Here is a 16,645-nt window from a genome sequence, read left to right as displayed (position 1 = left end):
AGGAGACATTTTAAAATTTTGAAACTGTATCTTATGATGATTCAATTATATAAACATATGCATACACACACACGTGTGTGTGTGTGTGTGTGTGTGTGTGTGTGTGTGTGTGTGTGTAGCAGGTGGGGAAAAATAAGAAAAATACAAATAGGATTTCTGCTCTTGTGTTATTTTAGACTGATGCGTTAGAGGAATTCTGGAATGCGAGGATCGAGGAAACTGGTTTTCCACCCCTGTTCTCTTAGTCCTTATTTCTGGTTTCTGGGATGCCAAGTTAAGGCATATTAGACAATTCTCAGAAGAGTTGGGTGACGGACGATGGGTCATCCAGTCGAGGGCAAGAAGTCAGTTCATGAGGCTGCCATAATAAAGTAGGTCAGCAAAGTCACTTAAATAACAAATTGTGTTTTCTCATAGTTCTTTATTGGGGGTGAGGGTGGGGGAATGTATCTGATCATTCTCGGGGTTTATTCCTATTCAGGGATCACTCCTGACTGTTCTCCAATGTTCTATATGCAGTCCCAGGGATAGAACCCAGGTTATCAGCACACAAGGCAAGCACCCTATCCACTGTATTATCTCTCTGGGATTTTTCTCCCACTTCCAGAGTTTAGAAAACCAAAGTTAAGGTATTAAACGGTTTAGTTCTTCTGAAGCCTGTGAGAGGAAGGATTTTTCCCAGGACTTTCTCCTCAACTTGTAGATGGTTATCTTTATGGTCAGATGAAATTGTATCATTAGTGTGTCCACTTTTTTTCTTTTTATGGCACCAGACATGTTGGATTAATGTTGAGACTAATGACTGCACATTAACTTGATTGCCTTTGTAAAGACTCTACTTCAAATAAGGCCACATTCTAAGACACTGGTGGTTAGCACTTCAACACATGAATATGCAAAGAAGGGACTCAATGCATACCATACCATAAGAGACTGACCATCTTTACTCCAAGTGGTCAAGGAGAATATTTCAAATCCCAAGAAACTGTGATTCTGTGCCTCCTTGATTTAAAAAAATGGATTAATGTTGATCATTTTTGGTCTACACTTTTAAATAGCACATTTTGATGATACTAGTTAAAATATACTTTAAAATATATTCATACTAGAGTATTTAAAAGTGAGCTCAATTTGGAATAGTTCTTAGTTTGAGACCACCTATGTGAGAATTCGCTTTATTAAAGCTTAGTTGCTGATTTCCAAACTCAGACTCAATTCATGAACTGAGTCATTCATAAATTAAATCAGTTGGTCTCCAGCGTGCTTGGTTTAAAAGGAAAGTTGGGTCTACTGACTGCCTGCTGAGCAGTGGTGGTTAAGTGAATGCCTCTCAGGTCATGCCTTTTCCTTCTATTCAGGTTTATTGTGCTTCAGCTCTCTTCTGTTGTGGATAATAGCCACTTGGTTTCCTTTGTGAAATCTTTAGAAGATGCTCTGCTCAGCACCACTGCCTGTATTGTGCTGTATCACCAGAAAGACAACCCACGGAGGGTGGTTGTTTTAGTGGTGCCTTCTAAAGAGTTGACCCAGGTACTTAAGAGCTTGCGTCTAGAAGGGTTCAGTGCTTCTCCAGAACCGCCCCGTCATTTCCAAATAAAAGAAGGAGAACAGCTTCTTTTGAGATTTACTGGAAACATATTTGCCTCAAGTAAGTGTAAAGAAATATTTTTGCATGTTCTATGACCTATAAGCCAAAAAATTCCAAAGGAGTTCACTAAATTGATCTTACTATGTAAATTCTAGAGAGAATCTATTAGAAAAAAATAAGAAGAGAAATATTATTTGTTTCTCTCCAATTTCTTTGAGGGTGCACGTTCTTTATGGGTGGAATCTAAATGGCATACGTGTGATTAAGGATGGCAGTTCACTTCAGTAGTGAACTTTATATGGTATAATTTGATTTAATTAGCAGCGCAATGTTATTTTGAGATTACTGGAAACATATTTGCCTCAAATAAGTGAGGCAAATATGAGTGAGGCAAAAATAGAAATAGTCTCCATCTTTACATCCTAACACAAGCTAGGATCAACATTCTTCCCCATCCATGCCATTGCCTCTAAGTACTCATTTGTTTCTTCTAATTGCCACGTTAAACAAATTTTCATCTAATAACAACAATACTGAAAATATAAATAATTTGGGAGACTAATACAAAATTTGGGCTGACTAGGAATAACTTTGTAACTGTATATCTCACAATAAGGTAAGGTAAGGTAAGGCCCTCCCGTTGATCGTCGATTTGCTCGAGCGGGCCCAGTAAAAATCAATTAATTAAAAATCAACAAACAGAAATTGGGCTGAAGTAGTCCTCTGATTGTCACATGCATCCTTAGAACAAACTGTCCTTTGATAAATATGACTACTTGAGGGAAATGGTAACTGAGGGGTACTGGGCAGGCAGGTTTTTATTTTTTTAATTAAGATAGCTTGGGACACACAGTTACAAAGTTATTTTGGTTATATAATGTTCCAACACCCATTCCTCCACCAGTGTGCATTTCCCACCATCAATGTCCCCAGTTTCCCTCATGCCAACCCCACCTCCAGTCTGTTTCTCTGGCTGGCACTTTTCTTCACTCTCTCTCTCTTCTCTCTCTCTCTCTCCTTTCAGGCATTATGGTTCTCAATTCAGATAGTGAGAGGTTGTCATATTTGTTCCCTTACCTCCTTTCAGTACACAGTTCTTATCCAGGGTGATCATTTCCAACTATCATTGTAATAGTGGTTTCATCTCTGTCCCAATTCTCTTTTCCTCTAGCACCTGAGGCAGGCTTCCAACTGTGGACCAATCCTCCTGACCCTTGTTTCTGCTGTCCTTGGGTATTAGCCTCATAAGATGATTTTTTTTATGTTCCACAAATGAGTGCAATACTCTTATGTCTGTCCCTCTCTTTCTGACTTGTTTTACTCAGCATGACATTTTCCATGTACATCCATTTATAATCAAATTCCATGACTTCCATTTTTCCTAACAGCTGCATAATATTCCATTGTAAAGATATACTATGGTTTATTCAGTCATCTGTTCTTAGGCACCCAGATTTTTTCCAGATTTTGTGTATTGTAAATAGTGCTGCAATAAACATAGAATTACAGATAGCATTTCTGCAGTGTGTTTTGCATCCCAGGGTATATACTATGAAGTTTCCGCACCTCAAAAGATTAGTTAACAAGAAACAGAGATAGCCAATGGAATGGGAAAAATTATATTTACTCAATACCCATCAGATAGGGGGTTAATATCCAAGATATATAAGGCACTGGTAGAAATTTACAAGAAAAATATCATCCAACCCCATCAAGAGATGGGGAGAAGTAATAAACAGAAACTTCCTCAAAGAAGAATACAAATGGCTAAAAGACACATAAAAAAAACTGCTCAAAGGGGCTGGAGCAATAGCACAGCAGGTAGGGCGTTTGCCTTGCATGCAGCTGACCCAGGTTTGATTCCCAGCACCCATATGGACCATATGGTTCCCTGAGCACTGCCAGAAGTAATTCCTGAGTGCATGAGCCAGGAGTAACCCTTGTGTATTGCCAGGTGTGACCCAAAAAGCAAAAAAAAAAAAACCTGCTCAACATAGCTAACCATCAGGGACATGCAAATCAAAACAACACACATATTGAAAAAAAAAAAGAAAGATCAGTGCTGGCATGGATGTGGGTTAAAGGGACTCTCATTCATTGTTGTTGAAAATTCCAACTGGTCCAGCCTGTTTCTGGAAAATTATATGGATATTCCTCAAAAAACTATAAATTGAGCTTCCATATGACAGTCTTTAATGGAAAAACAGGGAAATATACATCAAAGTTTATAATTCTTCTAATGTAAACCTTATACTTAGTTCTTACTGAACTTACTATCTTAAGTCTTTTTCATATCCTATTCACAATCTAACCTTAGATTGTAGATCCCACAAGATAATAGACAATAGTAAGATTTACTATAACTACTTTATTGTAATTCCATGTATTTTATTCTATCTATTGAAAAATACCAACCGGAGAAGGAACCAGGAGTTTTTACCAGGCTCCAAAAAGGTTCATTGCACAAAAAACAAACAAACAAACAAACAAACATGAAGAACCTCTGATCTGGGCTAGAAAGGAGGTTTAGGTACTTGTCTCACAAGCACTTTGCCCTGGTTTGATCACTAGCACTGCTTTCTTCCTATACGGTCGCATACAATATTTTGTCTACAATTTTCAGTATTTTAAGCAATGTAAAATGAATAACTATTTGACAATGCTGGGAAAAATAATCATGGTGAGTATATATGAAAGGTGGTAGAAATGAGAGAAAGAGGTTGGAGAGGAAAAAATAAGTTGAATAGAAAGGTAAAGGGAGACTGGAGGTATCCTTGAAATAGGGACAGGCTTAGTTGCCATCTTGCTGAAGCCCCATCACCTGCACCCACCTCCCATAGCCGCTTCCATGCCAATGACCAATTTCACTACTTCATAACTAATCTCTGCAGGGATGCCAAACCAACAAAAATTTCAGGCACACCACTTTGTAGGCTGAAAACTCTGGGATGTTCTTGGCTGGGGATGGGCAACTCCGCCACCCCAACCCCCCATCCCTATATCTCTGGAAGCCCTGGCAGCCACACCCACATCTCAAGCTGCTGTCATGTCTATTCTTTGCCCCAGTTCTATGGATCCTGAAGTTCCTGGAGGGATACCTTCAAATTCTTTAATACCGATAGCCTAGTAGAAGCATACCAAATCATATGAGAAGGTTACATAGAAGCCAACTAAGCTCAATAACAAAAATATCAGAAGGCTCAACTAGAAACAAATAACTTAGTAAAAACCATCAGGCAATGACCTAATTAATGACCCCTTGGGGAGATGTAATAATTTTTACAAATTTTCTTTTACTGGAGTATTTTTGATAATTCTGTCAACCATTGAAATGCAATATAAAATAAATTATTTTGTGCCTGGTAAGGGAAAAGGCTTTGGGGATAGGTGGGAAATTGGGGACAATGGTGGAGGGAAGGTCACATAGATGGTGGGATTGGTGTTGGGACATTGAATGCCTGTAATAATTATATTTTGAACAACTTTGTAAACCATAGTGTTAGATAAAGTTAAAAAGTTATGGAGGAGAAAGGGAGAATATGTAGAGAAATGATCTATATGAGAGAAGAGATGAAATACTCTAGGGAATTGCTATCATACCTTCAGGAAAAAATATAGCATGACTTTGAAATTCTTTCACTTGATATGGAATAGAATTTAAGAGGCAAGTATACATACTTGTTTCTTACAAGAAACACAGAATGCCCTTTGGCTGTTCAGAAGTTAGTAAGACTCAAAGTGTCTTGTATTGTAGTGCCTCTTTCTATCTCAGAAGCAAGTCTCAGGCACCAGAGTCAGTTTACAGGATCTAGGGAGGTTAGTAGACTGTTGGAAAGAGGGGAAAGGGAGAGTAGAGAGAGGAAGGAAGGGTGGGAGAGCGCTCTTCCTATTTGGCTTCCAGAGCAACAACCATGGTGCCCCTCTAAGGAGAGATCACCAGAAACTGGAAGTGTCCCACCCTAACCAATGATGCAAACCATCTTCCTGTAGTACTCAGGAGAGCAGCTGTGTTTGTCTACTGCTTTAAACAGGAGTGATGGTCTTCAAGGCAGTCAGGGTACTAGTGCACCATTTCCTATCAAGGTGAGTGAGGAGTTTATGCTAAAATCAATGCCTGCATGTGTGAGCAACAAGATATAAAGGAAACCTCTTGTCAACTCAAGGGAATGGAGGCAAGCAGGCTGCCAGAATCCTTTCTGTTTTGCTTAGAGATCCTTTTTTGTTTGCTGGGAGCCTCACAGGATTTTATTCTTTCATCAGGAGCAGGCTTAGTCTCTGTGAATGTCGAGCCACACAGCTTATCTGGGCGTATTCTCCACACCTCCACCTACACTCCCTCTCAGAATCCCCTGCTATCTCCAGCTCACACTTTGACGATAGGTTCACAAAAGTCTCTTCTTTTTTCTGAGGAAGCCAGTTTTTATTTCCATTGTCAGAGCTAGAAGTACTGCTCTTTTGAATCCTCTATGCCATACAGCTTGTAGTAGATGCAATTGTTCACTTATTCATTTAATTCTTTGATCAATGCCAGTTTTTCTGGATTCTCCTTTATCAGGGAAAGGACTGTCCTGTGGCAGGTCCTGCTCACTCCCCAACACCTAGGACTGTTAGAAAGAGCTCAAACAGTACTTATGGGAAGAATTAAAACAAAAGTTTGGGAGATAACTGAATAGGATGGTATTATATGACTAAGAGTCTATAAAACAATGTTTAAGGAAGGTCAAAATATAGAAATTCATTTATATAGACTAGAAGAGAAGCGATAGCCCAATGGGTAGGGCACTTGCCTTGCACGTAGCAGACCCAGTTTCAATTCCTCCACCCTTCTGGGAGAGCCCGGCAAGCTACTGAGAGTATCTTGCCCACACAGCAAAGCCTGGCAAGTTACCCGTGACACATTTGATATGCCAAACCCAGTAACAACAAGTCTCGCAATGGAGACATTACTAGGCCTGCTCGAGCAAATCGATGAACAACGGGAGGACAGTGCTACAGACTAGAAGAGAATGAAATGTCTTGACAACAACGCAATTCAACTTTAAAACATTTACGTATGGTTTTCATTTTGTTTGGTTTCTATTGGTTGCTTTCACACCTTTTCACACCTACTAGTCCTTAGAGATTACTCCTGACTCTGTGCTCAGGGGTCACTCCCGGTGGGATTCAGGGGAACCAAATGAGGCACTGTAAGATCTATTCCTGGTTGATATACCCACTGCACTATAGGTCCAGCCCTAGATATGTTTTTTCATTAAGAGAATGCTACTTAGTATTAGTAAATTTTCAATGATTTAATTTCAATAATATGTATTTATAATATTTTGTGATTTGATTATAGATCTTTATTTAAAAATAATTGTCAAAAGAGGAAGCTGTATTTTAGATCTAAAAAGATCCAATATACCTATTTCTCAACCATAATTCTAATATTCTGCCCCAATTTGTCCCCTGGAATCATCTGTATGATCTGTATACCTGGCAGGTTATTCAAGGTCTTTCTATGGACTGAAGGAGAAGTTATAGTCTATGGAAATTTAAATAGAATTTTTTTAAAATCTAAAATTTAAAAAAATTTGTGGAGTTTTTTTTTTTAATTTTATTGAATCACTGTAAGATAGTTACAAGCTTTCATGTTTGGGTTACTATCACACAATGATCAAACACCCATCCCTCCACCAGTGCACATTTCCCACCAACAATATCTCCGGTATGCCTCCAATTTCCCACCCTCCCCCTGCCTCCATGGCAGACAATATTCCCCATACTGTCTCTACTTTGGGGCATTACGGTTTGCAATACAGATACTGAGAGTTTATTATGTTTGGTCGTTTATCTACTTTCAACACACATCTCCCATCCTGACCGATTCCTTCAGCCATCATTTTCTTAGTGATAATTTCTCTCTTCCAGCTGCCTTCTCCCCTCTACTCATGACACAGGCTTCCAGCTATAGAGCAGTCTTCCTGGCCCATGTCAGTCTTACTGTCCTTAGGTGTCAGCCTCATATTATGTCATTTTATACTCCACTAATGAGTGCAGTCCTTCTATATCTGTTCCTCTTTTTTGGACTCATTTCACTTCGCATGATACTCTCCATGTCTATCCATTTATAAGCAAATTTTGAAGGACACATGGTGATGCTCTGGGGACAACCCCTACCTCTCGACTTGAGGCCCTTTGGGATTGAACTGACGTCAGCATCATGGAAGACAAGCTTCTAAAGTATTAGAAGTAGAAGTGCTCTAGGTATTATTCTAGTGATCTAAAAGCTATTTTATTGTTTTAGTAAATTAAAGCAAGCCTCTTTACTTTATTATTATATTATTATTTGTTTGCCATTTCCATTGTAGGCTGTTATAGGTATGTCGTCTGTTGAAATAGCAGGTTACCTCTCAAATATAGACTTGTGCACTGGAACATACTCCTTTGCATTTTGCTATTTATAGATAGCATGGACTGGAGTGATAGCACAGCAGGTAGGGCGTTAGCCTTGCATGCGGCCTACATGGCCGACCCGAGTTCGATTCCTCCGTGCCTCTCTCGGAGAGCCCAGCAAGCTACCGAGAGTATCTCGCCTGCACTGCAAAGCCTGGCAAGTGACCCGTGACATATTCGATATGCCAAACACAGTAACAAGTCTCACAATGGAGACATTACTGGACCCGATCAAGCAAATTGATGAACAAGGGGAGAACTGTGACCTTGATAATTCTAGTTTAGAATCAGATATTATTTGCTTTGGAAATTCACCAACAAAGAAAAGAATATTGATAACATCACATCCCTCAGTTAACTATCTTATTGGACAGAATTTGAAGGTTTCCCATGAGAGGGTACTGAAAGCAATTAACTTTTTGGATTCTAGGAGTGAAAGAAATTGCAATTTAGATACTAAATCTCAAATTATTATATCTTTAAAATTAAAAGGACTAAAAAAAGTCAAAAGAACTGTTTTTATTATACAAATTCAAAACAATAGAAAGATGCTCATTCTTTCCTATTGTTTATTATTTATTGATCACTTGATAGGTGCCAGGCCCCATACCAATCATTTTATGTATATTATCTAAAGATCAGGTATGACATCATTGGTCTGACCAAAACGAGAAGACATCAATCACATCACGCCGTTTTCGACACTGGAGAGGAACTGTTCCTCGGAATATGTGACAAAAGAGGCGTCGGTGGTGTGGGTATCCTTGTCAACAAGAACTTAGCCATGAGCATTGATTCATTTGAATGCCTAACAACCCGAATAGGATGATTACACTTGAATAGATGTGGCTCACTGCTGGCGAGTCTATCTTTGTTGTCTATGTACCAACATCCAATTATGGTGAAAGAGAAATTGAGAAGTTCTACATGGAGCTGGAGAGGAGAAGTTCTATAAAGAAGATCACACCTTCTACAAGAACATTGTTGGTGATTTTAATGCCAAGATAGGACCAAGAAGATCAGCCAATGAACTCCACATCGGCACCCATGGCCTAGAATGGAACAAACAGGGTGACAGACTGTCTGAGTTCATCATGTCAAACAAGACCTTCCATGATAACTCACTGTTCCAAAAGGCTGAATCTAAACGTTGGACATGGGAGTCTCCCGGTGGACGGTTCCACAGTGAAATAGACCACATCATATTCAATCAGTGGTTTTGCCTAACCGATGTTGCTGTTGTCCCAAAATTCCAAACGGGATTGGACCACCGTCTCCTTCATGCAAAATTCTACCTCACGGAACGGGGAGAAAAGAATGCAAAGTTTAAGAAGAGAACTCCCAGAACGACCACCAACTGGGAGCTCTTTTTGTCTCTGTTGCAGCAACCTGGGAAGATGCCATCATTGACAACTTTGATGAGGAATACGATCGAATGATTCAGTACCTCCATGATTGTGCGAGGAATGCCAAGAGAGAGAGATAACCACAAAAAACCGCCTTTCTTTGAACACTCTTGATCTTATTCACCAACGTGGCTTGGCACATGCCTCAGGCAACTGCAAGTGAATGTCTAAGCTGGCAAAACAATGCAGAGAAGGCATCAAGGATGACCTCAAAGACAGGAGAAGAGCGGTGCTGGTAGATGTGGCAGAAGCCAGAAAAAGCATTTGTAATGCCCGCCTGTCCTTCATCAACTACAAGACCAAGATGACTGCCCTCCGACATCCGATGGATCTATCACATCTTCCAGAAGGGCAATGGAGAAGATTATTCATGACTTCTACTCAGATCTCTTTAATAGCCACGTCCACTTGCCCACATACCACATTCCGCACAATGGATATATCGTTCCCAATGTTCTCCCTTCTGAAATTCAACACGCCATCTCATCAGTAAAGAAACAAAGAGCACCTGGCCCATACAAGATCAGACCTGAACACCTGAAGAACTTACCATTAGTACTCATCAATACACTGGCTCGGCTCTTCACACACTACCTGTCTGAATGCAAGGTTCCATCTCAATGAAAACCAGCAAGCAGCAAGACTGTACTACTAAAAAAGAAGGGAGACATCCATGACATTGGCAACTATCGCCTGATCTGCCTATTGTCTGTCATCTACAAACTGCTCACTAGAGTCATCCTGAATAGGGTTAGCAGAACACTAGATGAAGGACAACCATGCCAACAAACCGGTTTCTGAAAAGGATTCAGTACCATCATCCATATCCACACGATTACTAAGTTCATTGAGGTTTCTCAGGAGTTCAAGATGCCGCTCTGCCTAATGTTCATTGATTTAAAGAAAGCCTTTGATTCTGTTGAGACAGAAGCGGTCATAGAAGCCCTAGTCAATCAGGGCGTACAAACTCAATACATCAGGATCCTCCGTTAGCTCTATTACAGATTCACTACCAGGATCTCACCATTCTACAAAGAAGTAATCATCCATGTCAAGAGAGGGGTTCGGCAGGGTGATACCATTTCACCGAAACTCTTCAGTGCCACCCTCGAGAACATCATGCGACGACTGGAATGGGAAGAAATGGGAGTGAAGATAGATGGTCAGCAACTACACCACTTCCGCTTTGCTGATGACATCGTACTAATAACAACAAACATCAGCCAAGTGGCACAAATGCTGACCGACTTCGACCATGAGTGTGGAAAGGTCAGACTACAGCTGAATCTTACGAAGACAATGTTTATGAGAAACAGCCTCATTCCTGACGCTCCATTCACTCTCAACGGAACCACCATCTCCGAATGCAACAGTTATATCTACCTAGGTTGAGAAATCAACACGATGAATGACCTGGCACCTGAGTTATGCAGGAGGAAGAGAGTGGCTTGGAATGCCTTCAAGGGCGTTGAAGAAATAACTAAGAGGACAAAGAACCTCCAGCTACAAGCACATCTCTTCGATTTCACTGTTCTTCCTGCATTGACATACGCCTCAGAGACCTGGGCCCTATGAAAACAGGATGAGAACGCTATTGGGGTCTCTCAAAGAGGAATCAAAAGAGCTATGCTTGGAATATCACGCTTCACTCAAATGAGAGAGAGAATCCGGAGTTCTGATCTCCATCAACGCTCAAGGATCAGGGATGCTGTCTCATTTGCCAAGACATCAAAAATCAGATGGGCTGGACATGTAATGAGGTTTATAGACAACCGCTGGACTAGAGCCATTACTGACTGGATTCCACGGGACGTCAAAAGATCACATGGACGCCCACCTACAAGATGGTCAGACTTCTTAATCAAGACCCTGAATAATTGGTTTGAGGCTCTGCATGTTCCTAGAACAAACAGATGCCATTGGGCTATGCTAGCACGCAACAGGGATGAATGGAGATGTTACTGGCACTCGCTCAAGTAAATCGATGAATAACGGGGGAATCAAGTGATCAAGTGATCTAATTTCATTCCCAGAACAAGCCTAGAAAAATGTTTACTCCTCCTGTAGCTGACACAACAATACTGGGTGTGATGTTAGAATACTGTGCTCAAGAAACTCTATTATTAATATTATTAATCATGGCATTAATAAAATTTTGGAAAAATAATGGAGTAAGAGTCAAAAATAGGAAATCTGGGTAAATATTTGAATATAGACATTTTTATGTTAGGCTTAACTCTAGAACTTCTTGTATGAAATGTATAATTTTGATTGCTAAATGAGAGTTTACTTTTAAATTTATCTTAGAGTAATTAATGCACCCTTTAGAAAACAGGGTAGTATTTCCCTGTTAGAATGTAAAGGTGAAATATCCCTATTGCCATGGTAAAATCTATTTGAATGAAATGTTATGTTTTCTCAGTCCTAGTATTTTCAGTGAGAAGTCAAAAGGGGATATCAATGCTTGCTGATTATTTATTAGACTTTAATAAAATCTCCATAGTATCAATATAGCAGCTCCTCCATTGGCCAAGTTGTAGAGAAGTACCATTAATTTCTATGATGGTGGGAATGTTGCTTGTTTCAAAGTACTACCTTAGCAGTTTCTAGTTTCTGGCATCATTCCTGGAGCACGAGGACAAGCTGCACTTGTCTAATAGGTTTGGTGCTTGACTATGTGATATGATGCTGCTCAGACTTTGTTGAGCTGACAGTCTCCAAGTACCGCACCTGGTGGGGCTCAACAGATCATGTAGTGCCTTGGGTTCATGCGTTGAGCTTGGAACTTCAATCATACCTTGCCAACATGCTGTCCAGATCTTAGAGTTATCTCTCCAGTTTAGGTGGAAATATATTTTATCTGAATGGTCAGAAATTTTATTTTTTGCATTAGACATGTGGCTACTGAATTTCTGAATGATAAATACAATGACAAAAATGCTTTATTTAAAACATTTTGAATATTACTAACTTTGAATTTTCTGTAACTTTAACATTAAAAAATCACACATTTCTGTGGTAATGAAATATCAATTATGAGGTCATGATAGTGTGCAATTAGGATAAGGGGAAAATACTTATTGAGAATGAAAATAATTTTCTAAATACATACAGGAATGAGTGTTTCCAATAGTTCCTTGTTATAGTCAAATTAAGTAATAATAAAATAAAAGATGATTATAGTTAGAAGCAACCAATGAGGTCCTAATTCAGTTACAAATAAGAAATCTTTTTAGTAATTTAAATTATTTCACGCTACTGGTGCTATGTTTGGCTATGTTTTGACAAGAAGTAATGACACATGTCACAAAGATTTAATTATATTAAAGAGATGAAATTGTAATTTGGATTTTAAAAAACTTTAGATAAAATGATCCATCAATAATAACAAATTCATTTTACTTCTATTTAGGCAATGGGAAGGATTATGGAAAAGACTACAAGCTTATTTTTCATTTACAAAGAAAAAACAGGCTGGAACTCCAAATCAAAGAGGTGGATGAATTTGGAAACTATAGCTGTCCTCATTATAAGGGCACTGTTGTAGTTTATAAAGTACCTAAAGAAAAGCTAGCTCTCAACATGGATCAGTCTCTTGTATTTAATGAAAACCTTTATGACTTGCCAGTTTGCAAATTATCTTTAAGACTGCCAAAGGTAAGTTCATTTATTTACCGTAATTATCATATTCTGTTAATTTTTATAATGGTCACAATCAATATTGCTATTATGAATCCCTTTTGCTTTTGTCATTGTTGATTGGGGGGGAGTGGCATTACAAGTGGTATTTGGGGTCCAATGGGGATCTACTTGGTACTTCTGGATAGGGGTGTACAGAGTAGAAGATCAAACACAGGATCTTGCAAGCTTTTGATCTCTCATTTAAATCACATCTCTGGCTCTCTTAAAAAATGTTAAGATTAAAGTAAAAGGCAGAAATAAATTTGATAAGGAAGGTAGGGTTATGTTCAATTTTAGAGTGGTAGAATAAATATCAAGATATCACTTTGTTTCATACCAATTTTTCAAACAGACATTTGAAGCTGATTTGGTATTGATGATAGCATTGTAGCACTGTAGCACTGTTCTGCCGTTGTTCATTGATTTGCTCAAGCGGGCCCAGTAACGTCTCCATTGTAAGACTTGTTGTTACTGTGTTTGGCATATCAAATACATCACGGGTAGCTTGCCAGGCTTCGCTGTATGGGGAGATACTCTCGGTAGCTTGCCAGGCTCTTCAAGAGCATATTAATAATTAATAATTATGGAAATAATTTCATTCATTTTCTATACTATATCTGAGGAACTCAAAGATCATGTTTATTTATAAGATAATAGTTACTGATTAAACTCACCATATAAACAGTGTACTAACAGTTCTTTAGAGCTGGAATCTGATTTGTAAGCTGCGGTAAATAGTAGTTTTATGGTTCTGGCACTTTATCTAAGAAATTTGGTCACTGGAAATGAAGAAAAACTATGTTAGAATGAGGAAACAGAACCAGTTTTAATGGGTCTAGCAGGTATAACTTGGCAGGAATTAATAAGTTCTATAGACATTATAACTCTTTCTAATTGCCTGAAGTCTTTCAAGTATTATACACATCCTATAATTAAATCCTTACAAAAATCCTATGGGGCATTCAGACTTTCCTTTTTTTTTTTTTTTAAGGAAACAGAGACAGTCATTTTAGTCAACTTGCACAAGAGCCTATAGATCAGTAAATGGCAGACCTGGGATTCCAAGTGAGAAAAATCTGCTTCCCACAGGGCAAACTCAGGCCCTGGGCTTTGTTTCATCTCAGATGAAACAGAGATTCTTAGTCAAGGATTCAGAATGTATTTGAGGATATTCCATTACACCCTTGAAGTTGTGTGACAATCTCAGATATCAGGCCATAGTACAGAAGTGATAGCACATTTATTTAATTAGTGATAAGACACGGCTTTGATCATTCAAGCTCAACGAGGCAGTTAAATGGTACAGGGAGATAGAAACATGTGATCTTTACTCCCTGGTTTGGGGAACAGCAGGGGTTCCTGAGAGACTTATGAGTGAACTCTATTAAATCACTGTCACTAAAATACTGGCCTTGCACGTGGCTGACCCAGGTTTGATTCCTCTGTCCCTCTCGGAGAGCCTGGGAAGCTACCAAGAGTATCCCACCCAATAGGCAGAGCCAGGCAAGCTCCCCATGGCATATTCGATAGGCCAAAAACAGTAACAACAAGTGTCACAATGGAGACGTTACTGGTTCCCACTTGAGCAAATCAATGAACAACGGGAGGACAGTGCTACAGTGCTACTGAAAATACAATGCGACTGTGATATTCATATGGGTGTATACCCACTCTCAGATTGTCCTTCGATTTTATTTTCATTCTGGTGTTTTTATACTCTCGTATCCTGAGATGGGGGCGGAGGGGGAGGGGTGAAGGCAAGGCTCCTTCTTTAGAGAGTCACATAGCTAACTGTTAAAACTCAGATACATGATATGGCTGCTTATACTGAATACTTTACAAGCTATTTTTATTATATATTCTATAGTATGGTATCATATCATTTAATTATAGATAATATTATAAATATACAATTTATACTATATAAGTTGTACTACAGTTCATATGACATATGAACTCTTTTTTCTACTACCCTAAGGTAAACTTTCTCTTCCAGTGGGTAATGTGACCTGAGTCAGGGCTGTGCTTGATGTCCCATGGGCATGCCTGTTCCTTAGTTGGGTCTGCATTGCCAGGGCTATGCTCTGGGACACCCACCATAACGTTTTGTGAATGACCAAATGAATAAGATGATTTCTTCAAACCTTAAAACCTTGCAGTCTTGGAACTGATGCTGTGAGACTATATTGGCATCTTGAGAAAGACCTCAATCCAACATCTGTTGCCTTTCCTATGTGAATCTACTGCCGACATGCCATCTGCCTTTCCTTTTCCTGCCAGATGGGTTTGCTCAGGGACTTCCAGAACCCCTCTTAGAGTCCTTTCTTTTTCCTAAATGAAGGCTCTACAAGTAAGTTTGTAGGAGTGAAGAAAGAATCTGTGGCCATAGAAACTTCTTCCTTCTAAAAATGAAAATACACAAATAGGAATTGAAACCATGAGTCTTCAAGTTGTGAGAGCATACTTCTTCCATAATATTCAGAATTTCAAAAAATCAACCTTATGTGGTGATAGTAGAATGTGCTTTTTGTTTAAGGAAATCGAAATTAACCTCATTATATGGAGCTTGGAATTGATGCATATTATATTATGTAGTAAAGTAGGAGACATAAAGATTGAGCTTCGTTCAATGCAAAAGATAAGCAGTAAATAATGTTATATTAATGTACAATATATGACTCCCAAAGATGTGAAAATATTTTTATGTTCACACTTATGAAGATATCTGTGAGTTGTATTATTCAGATTTTATGTTCCATTCAATTACATACAAATTTAGGCAACAAATGCTCCTTGCATCTCTGGTTCAGGAATTCAGCTGTGGGATGGACCTTGGAGCCTGGTTCTATTTCGCTTCCCTATAAACTGGCCTCAATACAGAAGGCAGAAAAAACCATTAGACCATCCCTCAGTATATCTCCTGCACCAATTTCAAATTTTGCAATAGCTCTCAGTTTAGCTCAATGTAAAGATTACTTAAATTGGCTCCATTGACTCTAGAAAATTCTTCATTTATATTTTTCATCTACGCAGTTTAAGCAACAATGACCTTCTTGATGTTCTTGGACACATACTTTTGCTTTAGGTCATCATGGAGGACTTCCTCTGGAACATTTTTACTTAGTCAAATATCTTCATGGCTAACAGAATTTAAAGTCTTTGCTCAGATCTGACTCTGCCTTTTTTTTTCTTGACTTTTTGGGTCACACCCAGTGATGCTCAAGGGTTACTCCTGGCTCTGCACTCAGGAATTACTCCTGGCGGTGTTTGGGGGAAACATATGGGATGCTGGGAATTGAACCCGGGTCGGCCACGTGCAAGGCAAATGCCCTACCTGCTGTACTCCAGCCCCTGATCCTGCTTTTTTCCCTTATTGGAATATCCTATGTGCTCAATGCTCTTCTTTAAGTCACTTATTTGTTTGCTTTCCTCTGAAGTAAGGTAACTTTATTATTTGCATGTTCTCATTTATTATGTTAATAATTGAAACAATATCCTCCTATCCATAACTAGGACAATAGTTTCTTGTGGATAG

The 16,645-nt window shown here is 39.0% G+C and overlaps 1 protein-coding gene and 1 non-coding gene across 2 annotated transcripts in view; both read left to right on the top strand.

Moving 5' to 3' along the window:
- Positions 1 to 16,645, top strand: part of DTHD1 (death domain containing 1) — a 72,035-nt gene that overhangs the window by 25,905 nt on the left and 29,485 nt on the right. Inside the window, exons 7-8 of the mRNA XM_056125571.1 lie at positions 1,359 to 1,648; positions 12,842 to 13,086. Of these exons, the coding sequence (XP_055981546.1) occupies positions 1,359 to 1,648; positions 12,842 to 13,086 (535 nt within the window). The remainder of the gene's footprint in view (positions 1 to 1,358; positions 1,649 to 12,841; positions 13,087 to 16,645) is intronic.
- On the top strand, positions 2,275 to 2,404 carry LOC130034054 (small Cajal body-specific RNA 8). The gene has a single exon (XR_008794051.1). It is a non-coding gene; the product is annotated as a small Cajal body-specific RNA 8 (non-coding RNA).

This window comes from Sorex fumeus, unplaced genomic scaffold, assembly GCF_029834395.1.
Source record: "Sorex fumeus unplaced genomic scaffold, SorFum_2.1 ptg000055l, whole genome shotgun sequence".
NCBI classification, from domain to species: domain Eukaryota; kingdom Metazoa; phylum Chordata; class Mammalia; order Eulipotyphla; family Soricidae; genus Sorex; species Sorex fumeus.
Note: the sequence above shows the minus strand (reverse complement) of the source record. Positions and strands in the feature narration are given on the sequence as shown.